We start from the raw sequence: 12,226 nt of genomic DNA on the forward strand, positions 1-12,226 counted from the left end.
TGGAACAACATTTTTTCCTTCCTGTTATTCCCAGCAAATCCTTCATGTTTGTTAAATGAATGAAGAAAGGCTATTCTCATTCTCATTCCTTCTTCTCCCTGCCCCCCCCCCCAAACAAATTCTTACTTAGAGCTTGTGCCAGGAACCATTCTAAGCACTTTATGATTATTAACTCATTTAATACTTGGAACACTTGTGTTTATTATTTTCCTTACATTACAGATAAGGAAATTAAGGCACAGAAAGGTTAAGTAACCTTCCCAAGGTCACACAGCCAGTACATAGTAGAGCTGGGTTTGAACCCAGGTCATCTGGCCCTAGAACTTGTATTCTGAACCATTTCATGGCATTGCTTCACTAAGAAGCTTTCCCAAGATACACCTTTCCCAACAAGACTTCTTAGCATGTCTTCCTTAACCCTGACCCTTTGAAGGAAATGAGTTTGCTGTGAAACTTTGAAGAAGGAGATTAATGTTTCCTTATTGAGGAAATCAAATTGTGAGGCTGGTGGGAAAAACTTCCCATTTCAACATCTATCAATCAAGTGCAGCTCTTTTGTGCCAGGCACTGTAAACTCAAAGATAAGCATGGCAGCCTCTGCTTTGATGAGCTCGCCATCTGGTGGGAGGAGACAGGTTAACATAAGTCTTATGACAAACCCTCTTCCAGAGTGCAAGGAAGTGAGAAGCTTCTGCCTTGAGTCCTAAAGAACCAGAATGGATTATCCAGATAAAGGGCAGTGAAGGGAGATAGAACTGGGCTATTCCAGTTAAAAGGAGCTGTATCTGCAATTATGCAGGTTCGAAGAGAGAGGGTAAGATTTCTCCCAGGAACTGTATGTGGTTTTGGATAAGTGGAGCTGAAGAAGTAATCAGGAGTTAGAACCTGCAGGCCCCTTGCCTCCTGCTAGGGAATGGAATGATTGGGGTGGGGTGGGGCAGTTTTTTTACTAGACCTAGTTTATGGGCCACCACCGCCATCCCCCAGGATTTGCTTGGCTCCACTTGCTCTGGCTGCCATAACTAATTGCTTGCTGAACTAATCTTACATCAGATTGGTCTTCTGGGGCAGATGTAGCTACTGTTGGAACAGCTCATGAGTAGCTACTGTTGGAACACTAGCTTCTCACCCAGTAGACAGACAGTACACTTCAGAAGCTAGAATGCTCAGATCTTCTCCAAGTGCTTTAAGGTCAGCTTTGACAACCAGTGATGAAAAGCTGCAAGCGATTTCATGCAAGTCCCTGCAGCTCATTCTCCAGTGCTGGCCCTGTGGGCTGCAGCTTGAAACGGGGGCCTACAAATTGAAACCATCGGTTTCCCCAGCTCCCAGTTTTCCCTCCTTTTTTTCTTTCTTTTCTTTTTTCTAAGTTATTCTATGACAAATTGCAGCTTCTCCACTGAATTCTTCTCCAGCATTATCAATGGCTCCTGCAGGCTCAAACCCTCCACTTTTTTCAGCTTGGCTGGACCCGAGAGGCTGTGGCTTCTCCTACTTCCAGGCCAATATGAAGCCCTGAGGTGCAAGGTGTAAGATCCAGCTTCCCAGCAGACACCCTGTTAATGCATCTGTACACATAAGGGAGTTAGTGCCCAGAGGGGCAGTGGACCAGTAACACATAGGAGATGAGAAGGACTCTCCAGATAAGTCATTTCTCTTTCTCCCCATTTCTCATAGACTTCGTAAAGCATGGCGATTTCATGTGGCTTCCTGGAAGATATCCAATGGGACCAAGCAACCAATTGCATTTTCTTGTGATGCTCTGGCTGAGTCAGAACAAATTAGCTCCCTGTCCTGCCCCACTTCTAATTTTTCAAATAGCTTTATTGAGCTATGATACTGTATGATTCAGCCATTTAATGCTATATGATTCACCCCTTTAAAGTGTACAATTCAATGGTTTTTAGTACACTCAGAGTCATGCAACCATAACCATGGTTTAGAATATTTCATCAACCCAAAGAAAACCTCATAACCATGAATGAATAGTCACTCTCTAACCCCCTCGCCCCATTTCCGCTCTCACCCCAGGCCTAGACAACAAGTACTCTGCTTTCTGCTTCTACAGATATGCTATTCTGCTTCTACAGACATGTCATATAAGTAGAATCTTATGATTGGTGGTCTTTGGTGACTGGTTTGTTTCACTTAACATACTTTAGCATAATTTTTCAAGTTCATCCATGTTGTGGCATATATTAACACTTCATTTCATTGAGTGGATAGTCCACATTTTATTTATCCATTCAACAAGCTACGGGCATTTAGGTTGTTTCCATTTTGGGGCTGTTATGAATGATACTGTTAAAAACATTCGTGTACAAGTTTTCGAGTGAATATGTTTTCATTTCTTTTGGTATGTTGGGTCATGTGGTAATTCTGTGATTAACATTTTGAGAAACAGCCAAACTGTACCATTGAAAATTTCCACTAGCATTTTAGAGTTCCACTACATTCTTACCATCATTGACAGGATTGGTTATTACCTGTCCTTTTGTTTGTTTTGCTTGCCATTTTAGCATTGTAATGAGTGAGAAGTGATAGCTCCTATGGTTTTGATTTGCATCTCCCTAATGACTACTGATGTTGAGTACATTTTTATGTGCTTACTGACCACATGTATATATTTTTTGAGACATGTCTTTTCAGACTATTTGACCACTTTTTAATTGGGTTATCTTTTAGTTGTTAAGTTGTAAGAGTTATTTATATATTCAGGATATAAGCCCCTTAGCAGATCTGTGATTTACATTTATTTTCCCCATTCTGTGGGTTGTTGTCTTTTTTTCCACTTCCTTATTAATATAGTTTGTAGCAAAAATATTTTTTTTTACTTTATTTTGATGAAGTCCAATTTATCTATTTTTATTTTATTGGTTGTGGTTTTGGTGTGTATAAAAGAAGGCTTTGTCTAATCCAGGTGTGAGCTCTTAATTCTATTGTCTTACTAAGACGTTTCATCTAGATGCTACCCCTCCTTCACCCTTCTTACCTCAATTTTCCAATGATCTTTGAGTTTCTTGAAGGGGAATCATCTACGCTCACTAAAGTAACAAAGAAAAAAGTACAAATCATCCTGCAGTTTGATATGGAAGAGGTGTTGAGACAGTGAATTTGAATAATAATTCTCATTTTCAATTGAGCACTATTCATCATTGCAATAGAGTTCTTACTTCTCATGTAGAATAAGAAATGTGGTGCAAAATAATGAAAGTTAACATTTATTAAGTGCCAGATAGTATACCTGCTTTGTGTCATTTACACTCCTAGCCACCCCATGAGGTAGCTATTATCCTCCTCCTTTTCAGATAAAGACACTTTGAACGAGAAGTAACTGGCCGAGCTCACCTGGCCAGACGTAGCACTAGGAGGAGGTCCATAGACTCCACTTCAAAATTCTTCCATAAACACTCTTTGTCTTTTGAACAAATAGACCTGAATAAGTTCTTTAAAATGAAAAATTTGGAAGTACTGTGAAGTTTTTCAAAACTGGGATTTCAGATGTATTGCATGGAGCTTGTTCTGCTTATTGTTTTTGTTTTGTTTTGTTTTTAACACTGTGTAAGGTTTATGGAAAACTGGAACTTCATTCTTTCTTTGAGTCACTGCTCATGGAGCCCAGTCATGTGCTATGCCTCCTCTTCCTTCTCCTCCTTCCTTATTTATAAACACTATATGGCACAGTGTGCCAGGACATTCCTGGTTACGGTCTGTCACATATTGGTAGCTTTTCTTTATTCTCAGAAGTGGCCTGGTTTAGACGACAATGACATGGTCACCTCAGTGGTTTATCATTGAACACGCCAAAGTGTCCTATTGTGGCTGCCCACTAGGTGTCAGCAGTGTAACCCCCTGAGAACGCGCAGGGGAAGGCATTTCATTACCAAAGTCAAATCAGAGCAAATAATTAAGTGTACTTCAAGAGCTACCTGCAGCCTTGGCCATTCAAAATAAGGGAGAGGCAGGGGGAGGAGAGAAGGAGCAGGTGCACGACAGGTAGCTCCTAACTGGGCTCTGATAGAGAGGGAAGGAGTCCCTTCCTGGTTAGGAGGACTCCAGTGATACCTGGAATGAGCACCTTGGCGTCCTTTTTACTTTTCACTCACAAGATAAAACCAGTGTTCAGTGAAGTGAGCAAACAGCTCTGAATGGAGTGATATTTTCCCCTTTTATAAATTGCTTTGCAAATCACAATCAGATAAAGGTCCCCCAGGTAGCTCCCTGGGCTTGAATAAGTCTGCTGAATGGCTGTGTTTGAGCCAGAAGCTGACTTGCCTGAACACAAATATTTGAAAGGCGATTTGAAAACATCTGCACTCAGAACTCGGTGACACACTCGGACTCTTCTTGGAATGAGCCACGGACGGTACGTGTATTACCTGTGACCAGGTGGATGCTGCAGCTCTCCAGAAACCTTCCTCACTTCAGAGGTGTGGCTCACAGTGGCATGCAGGGTAGGAGAAGCCCACAGCATGGGTTTTCAGGTGTTTGTGCCTTTTTGTCCTTGGAAGGTGTTGCTCTTGCTAGTAGCACTCAAATGTTCTGAAGCAACTTCTGATTTGAACGAATCCACAAATGCCACTGCCCAGCATGAACCAAATGTTCGCTTTGCAGCTGCCAGCTCAGAGCCAGATGAGAAGATATCTGTTTTTGCACTGGATTATGACTATGTGCAAATTCCGTATGAAGTCACCCTCTGGATACTTCTAGCATCACTTGCAAAAATAGGTAAGTCCCCAAACAACTGGCTGTGAGAGTTGTTTTCCATATGAGATACTGTATGTGAAAATGCCTTATGGATGGGGAGCTAAGTGGATTGTAACTGTTACTGCTATTACATCAAAAATTCTGGACCCTTGAATCAAGGGAAAGTCATAACTACTTTTTGTAAAGCCATGTAATGCTTCAGAATTATACTTTGAAATGCAAGAGCATGCCTTTGGGTTCTGGGTTGTTTTGATTTATTTTCAAATGACAACCATGTAACATTATTTGACATGCAAAAATCTCAAGTTCTATGCTTTAAAAAATACTACAGAGTAAAGCATGTAGACCTCAGAACAATGGAAATTTCAGGAACCACATAATGATTCTTCTGTAAAATATTCTTCCTTCATTCTTGGCCATGTAACCAGGGGCTTCATCAATGGCTCCCATTGTTGATTCTTTAAAAGTGGCGTGTGCTCCCTGCAAATTGACAGAAAGCAAGGAAAATGACAGTCACAAGTGACTCTTACATCACTCAGTGATGGGCTACAGGGGCCCATCATTGGGTCCCTGGGATAATATCTGTCAGTAAAATATTGATTTACACCTCAGCCAGATGAAGCCAGTGGGGTACCTCTGGTTTCCTTGGTGAAATAAAGTGAATTCGAGTTAATGGATTAAATTCTAATCGAGGTTCTTTGTGTCAAAAGCCAATGTGATGGTTGATACTCTGTGACTATTTAATCCCTAACTCTACCCCCTTGTCTCCTTAAAACCAGCTTATTCCAAAGTGGGGAAATTGATACAATTATCTCAGTTATTAAGTATAACATCTCCTTTGCCTCAGTGACATAATTTGTTATTTGAATAAACTGCTTTATTAGAATCTATGAAACACTTTGATGCTCATTTGTACTTTCCCTCTAGGATGGGTGTGGAATATGAGTTGAGCCATGAGATCTGGCAGTTACCTCCTTGGCATCAGGATGGTGGGCTCTTTCTAGTCATTTAACTCTCCATGGATGTTATTCCATGTTCTTCCATGATTTGAAGAGCAATTTATGAAGGGGGTACTGGTGTATTCATTAGGTGCTGCTTCATAACTGCTATTCATTTGGAGCTAGTAAAGTCTGAAGCTTAAATGGAAATTATTAGTTTGAAGAACACTTGTGTGACTTGTCAAATGATTAAATTACATACAAGATCTCATATTACTTCTAAGAAGTGCTCAAGTAAAAATGGCTTCTTTGAAAAAGGGATAATAGTCTGAGTTCAAAGCTAAAAGTCTGATCACATGGACACTGAAAACATTCAAGGTGATATTAGGTGAATCTTAAGTTTTCCTTTGTAAATAATGCGAGAGATTCCCTATCCCCCAAAATCGGCCTCTCTTCTTCACAGTAAGGGGTGAAGTTGGTCTGAGAAACAGGAATTAAATCTTCCACTGACTAGTTAGTTACTTTGTCTTTCTAAGTCTCAGTTTGTTCATCTGTGAAATTATTTCTAAAATCTCTTTTCAGTGCAAATAAGATTTTTCTAATGAAAAAGAGTTTTGCATTCTATATCAGTAAATGTCTCAATGCAGAAAGCATATATTTTATCTTGGTTTTATATTAGCATAAAACAGCTTGTTCTTTAGAAGTACTGTATGTGACCAGACTCAGTGTGTCCAGTTTAGAGTTTTGTAAGAACTCTATTGTTTGTAGGCCTGCTAGTTTAAATGTTCTCGATTGTCATGTTGATGTAATTCAACAGACTATAGAAAAAGAAAATAACTTAAGTAGGTTATCAGGTCACGCTTATTCCAGTACAATTTAATATTTTCTAGCCTTTAAGAATTCAGATTATTTTTATATTGTACATGAAAAGGCCATATTTATCGTCTATATACTATGTGCCAAGTACTGGGCTTATAGTTTTATACATGGTGGCTCATTCATCTGGCGGGGGAGGGGAAAGACATAAAACTTATCAAGGAAGTCTATGTAGATTTTTTAGATTCTATATTATAAAACTTGAATCAAAATATAATTAGTAATCATTATTATTATTCGTTCTTTAGTCAGTCATTCTACCGAGCCACATTTATTGAGCACACATGCAATATGTGGAAATGATCGTGGTTCCCGGCCTCAAGAGACTTAGTCTGACAGGGAAGACAGATGAATCTGGCACTGCCTGGTAGGCACTCTGACAGAAAAACATCACAACTCTTCCCAGTCCTTTTAAAAACATCCAACTATGCATTTTATAAAAGAATGACATTATAGAACAAAGGTAATACAAAGTCACGTCAGACTTTGTTGTTTATCTTTTATTTCAGTTCCATTTCTTGGAACAATATAGAAAGATATTCCTTGAATCAATGGACAGAATGGAATGGAAGGGCCATCTCTAACTCTTAGGTAGGGCTTTGTTATTTGTGGCCACTTAAGTTTCAGGCACTGGAACTATCAAATCTCCAAGTGATCGACTACTGTCCATCATGAAAGGGGAGAAGAGTGTGAAATATGAAATGCACATAGTGTTTTCCTTTACAGTGCCATACTTACAGGCATCAAGCCCCCTCCTGCTACCGCTGTGTAGGTGCAACTTGGCTTAAGGTGGGTGCACATTGGTTCCCTTCCAGGAAACTCAATTCCTAGAAGCAGGACCAAACTGGGAAGACACAGGGCCTGAGAAAATCACACTATGGCTCTTCCACCTCTTTTACATATTAAAAAGTTCAATGTGGTTAAAATAAGCACTACAAGATGAAGGAAGAAGAAGCTGGCATTAGGAAATGGTGAGAGCAAGACTGTAGAAGGAGACCTTGAACTGGTCTTGAAGCCAGTGGGCTAGGCCTGTCTTTTAGGGTGCTGTCTCTTGATACTAATAATACTCCATTGTATTAACCTGCCTGCTATTGTGAATGGAGAAGTTCAAAGCTGTATCCAGGGAAACCCACATGCTCTTTGATTGGCTGAACCTAAAATTTCCTTAAAAAGCATTCAATGGCTCCCCATGGCCTTTAGGAGAAAACCTACACTCCTTAACCTTGAATTCAAGGCCCTTTATTACTTGGGTAGAGGCCAATTAAAAATTTGCTCCAGTTGGCTGGATCCCCTCAGTGAACATCAAATATATGTGGCTGGGCCCTACCTGTCTGTCTTCTTTTTCTCTTGGAGTGTTCCCCACCCAAAATGTGTCCCATTCTGTTGTCCAACTATGTAAGTCCTAGTCAACCTCCAACAACCTGTTTAACTTCTAGTTCCCACGTAAAATCTTCTCTGTTGAACATTTAACCCGTTCATTCATTCATGTTTGAGTATACACTTACAGATTCTTTCAGAAAATAGACCAGCTACTATGTAGTAGACAGCTTGCTAAGCATTTTGGGGAGACGTTAAGATGTCTATCATTCTGCCTGAGTTTGAGGAGTTTACAGTTCAGTAGGGGAGATACATCGTGCACAAAAAATGGTAGAAAGGGATCATCGTTGTTAGACACATACAGATATAATGTTATAATGATTCACAGGAAAGACATATTATTTCTTTAGGAAGAGATAGAGAAAAGCTTAACCTCTCAAAGATTGAGCAAGACCAAAATAGGTTGAAGAAAAGGACAATCCAGGTGCAACAATAGTGTATGAAGACAAGAAAGGTGGCCTGAAACACATGAAAAGGCACGTGGTTGGCTGAATGTAGGACGTATAAAGATAGAGCAGGTGTGAGGGATACTGACGTGGAGAGAGCTCCAGGGTGACCTGCTGGGTTCTGATCTCTTATCTTATTTGCTGGTATAGTCAATATGCCCTTCATTGTATATTTATACATTACATTGTTTTTGTTTTCTTATTTATTAGTGTCTCGTTTCTAAAATTTCATCAACACTTGGAAATTGTAGAAAATACGTTTGGTCCATTACCTCCCAGTCCTTTCTAGAGGATTGGTCTTAACCCAGGGATGCTTCATAAATATCCTCAGCTTAAAATCATGAGGTGCTTTGTGTGCCTTCAGAGTCATAGGTGGGGAAGGAGACAATCAGGTACACATGGTGTGGAACAGTCATCTGGCAGCAGGATGTGGAAGGGACTGGGGATTAAGGATGGGAGAGAACATCAGGAGGACAATGCACTCATCAGCATGAGAAATGAGGAGGCCCCTAAGTGAAGGCAGTGGCTGTAGAAATGGAGAGGACGGGATGGACGTCAGGGGCAGCTAATGAGACACTAAGTGATGAAATGGGAAGCTGGTTGCATGAAAGGGCAAAGGTGATGGAGGGAGCTCATGAGAATGTGACTTGATTTACCTCTTAAATGGATGACTAGGTGTAATGTCATTGATTAAGTACGGGAAACAAAATTAAGGACTTTTCATTGAGGTTTCTTCATTTGGTTGAGAAGGAAGTGAGTGCTGGAACAAGATGAGGTTTAGGTGAGGGTGATAGACCCTGCATGAGCTTCAAAGGTGGGCTTTGTATGAGTGCAGACGAGGTCCAGCCTCTTCTCTGCTCTTCCCTCACATGCCCTCTCAGATCCCCGTAAGATGGGGAAAGCAGGAAGGAGGAAGGGGGCGGGGATGGCTGGCTGAGAACCATCGATTCTGTAACCTGCACTGGGCCTGGCATGTTTAAGTGCTCGGACTTGTGTAAAGCCCCTGCAACACCTCCAGTTCCTGCTACAGATGGGGTGCTGGGCTCAGAGGGAACAGCCAGCTTGCCCATGGTTCCATCTGCTTTCAAAGACCTCTGTACACTGTCTCCTCGGATCTCAGTGGCAGAACCAAGTTACTAGCAATCATCTAAATGCAGTTCTCTGCTCTTCCCCAGGCTTCCACCTTTACCACCGACTGCCAGGCCTCATGCCAGAAAGCTGCCTCCTCATCATTGTTGGGGCTCTGGTGGGTGCCATCATTTTTGGTACGGACCACAAATCACCTCCAGTCATGGATTCGAACATCTACTTCCTGTATCTCCTTCCACCCATCATCCTGGAGGGCGGTTACTTCATGCCCACCCGGCCATTCTTTGAAAACATTGGCTCCATCCTGTGGTGGGCAGGCCTGGGGGCCCTGATCAACGCCTTTGGCATTGGCCTCTCCCTCTACCTCATCTGTCAGATCAAGGCCTTTGGCCTTAGTGACATCAACTTGCTTCAGAACCTGCTGTTTGGCAGCCTGATCTCGTCTGTGGACCCGGTGGCCGTGCTGGCTGTGTTTGAGGAGGCGCGTGTGAACGAGCCGCTGTATATGATGATCTTCGGGGAGGCCCTTCTCAATGATGGCATTAGTGTGGTGAGATGTCAATGACAGGTCCCCAGGAAGCTGAGGGGTCTGGGTGGGGCTGGGGACAGGAGTCTGTCCTGGGGGCTAATGGCTGAGCAGGACTGGGCCACAGCAGGATAGAGATTGGTTTCGGTCAATGCAGTGTGGCCCAAGTTTTGGTGACTTCCCTTAGAATCTGCATCGTGTATATAGTTGCTCACATACACTGCTTGTCATTCAATAGCCAACTAACTTGTTTAAAGAGTGAGAGAGAGAGAGAGAGAGAGAGAGAGAGAGAGATCACTGTGTAGTTTAATTCAGTTTTCCACTTTGCAAGCAGAAACTGTTACTAAAGGCTCTTCTGGGTTTGAACATTGGGGCAAGCAGTAGCTTAGGTGTTTATTTTCTCTCATTTACAGGACCTCACCCTCATTCCCTTTGTGTGTTTTTTCATTTTCTTAACATGATGTGTTAGATGATGAAGTTAAATAAAACATGGAGTAGAAATAGTGATGACAGAGGATTTTCAAAAATGTGTTAGCTTGTATATCAATCTCAATTGTATGACTCATTCGGAAAATGTGAAAGAAGGATTTTTGCTTAGGAGTCCTGGAGAAACGCCGAGAAGGGCTTACAGGCTAAATCAAGCATGAAGGCCCAGAAGATATCCTTGGCTGGTGGTGCTGGAATATTCTGGACTAGCCATCCCATTGTTCAGTTTCACTACATTACTATAAACCTTCACCAGTTGTTAGTGTATGAGATTTTTATATATACTTTGATAAGCTTTTCTTACTTTTAAATTTATATGACATCACATAATACCAGAATTAATTTTTAGTGCAGAAAGACTCAAACAGTGCAAAATTATATGGCATAAAATCACAAACCCTCTTCTCACCCTCTATGCAAGCGACCACCCCTGTGATGAGTTTGGCATTCTCCCTCCTGGTCTTTATTATATGCACATACATACAGACATCAATGTAGATGTATATTATCTTACATAAATTGGGTGGGATTATATTATATGTATTGCCTAGATGTAACAAGTCTTGCAATTCTTTCTAGGTCTTATCAACTGCGCAGTACTTCACAGATAAAATTTACTATAATTTATTTAACCATTTCCTGATGGATGCATATTCAAGTTGTTGCCAACTTGATGCATATTTAAGTTGTTTTCACTTAAAAACAATATTACAATGAATATTCTTGTTTCTGCAGGCATCCCTTTTTTGCATTTGTATTTTTATAGGACATATTCTAAGATGAAATGTCTTGGTTAAAAAGTATGTACATTAAAAAAATTGGAAAATGATGTTTTAATCACCTCCTCTTCATCAGTTGATGAGGGAGGGATTCCTGCTCCAGGGTTCGGGGGTGACCCTTGAAAATAGACAGATGAGATCAATAACAGTTTATTAGCCACAGCGGGGTTGTTGGGGGGAGACACCGCACACCATTCAGGGCCACAGGGGGCACCCTCAGGAGCAGAGTGAACAATCGGGGGTGTGGGAGGCAGGCTGTATAGTATTAAGAGGATGGGGTACCTCCTGCTTCCCACGGGATGATGTGATTGGCTTGTTTGAATAAGTCCAAGGGCTGGCAGGAAACTGACACGCACTATTCAGAGGTAAGCAGGTCCCCTTGATATGAAGGGTTATTGGCTAGGGGACCTTATCCATGGGGTCAGACTGGGAAGGAGACTTGGCAGTTACCACATTCAAGACCCTCCCCCGGTTTACCAAATGTCAAGGTAGCACATAGTATTGGACCTTAAATTTAGTCCTTACACCACAGCTGCCGAGATTTTCCAGAATGTCTCTAAGGGCCTACACTTCCGCAGTGTACTGAGTACATATTTCCCTGTATCATGACAATAAGGGTCATTGTTTTTCTTAATGTTTTCCAATCTAATGAGCAAAAACGTGTTACTCATGTTTGTTTTAATTTGCATGATGATATTAAGCACCTTTTCAATGATTATGGATCATTAGCTGTTCTCATGCTGTAAACTGGGAATTCGTATCTTTTTAGGGTTGCCAGACTTAAAAACAATGCAGGGTACTCAGTGAAATTTGAATTTCATATAAACTACAAAATTTTTTTATAAGTATGTCCCAATTATTGTAGGCAAATATTGCATCATGTCCATTTTTCTTGGGGACCACTTGTTTTTATTTTTAATTGGTTTGTAGGAGCTCACTAAGTTATCCAAATTTGAAACTTCTGAACAGTGCGTAAAAATCAAATACTTTCTCCCATTCTGT

General features: G+C 41.1%; 1 protein-coding gene across 1 annotated transcript in view; it reads left to right on the forward strand.

Moving 5' to 3' along the window:
• The first annotated feature begins 3,969 nt into the window (after positions 1 to 3,969).
• SLC9A4 (solute carrier family 9 member A4) overlaps positions 3,970 to 12,226 on the forward strand; it is a 61,357-nt gene continuing 53,100 nt past the window's right edge. Inside the window, exons 1-2 of the mRNA XM_019753793.2 lie at positions 3,970 to 4,728; positions 9,520 to 9,983. Coding sequence (XP_019609352.2) covers positions 4,473 to 4,728; positions 9,520 to 9,983 — 720 coding nt within the window. The 5' untranslated portion in view covers positions 3,970 to 4,472. The remainder of the gene's footprint in view (positions 4,729 to 9,519; positions 9,984 to 12,226) is intronic.

This window comes from Rhinolophus sinicus, linkage group LG05 (genome assembly GCF_036562045.2).
Source record: "Rhinolophus sinicus isolate RSC01 linkage group LG05, ASM3656204v1, whole genome shotgun sequence".
NCBI classification, from domain to species: Eukaryota; Metazoa; Chordata; class Mammalia; order Chiroptera; family Rhinolophidae; genus Rhinolophus; species Rhinolophus sinicus.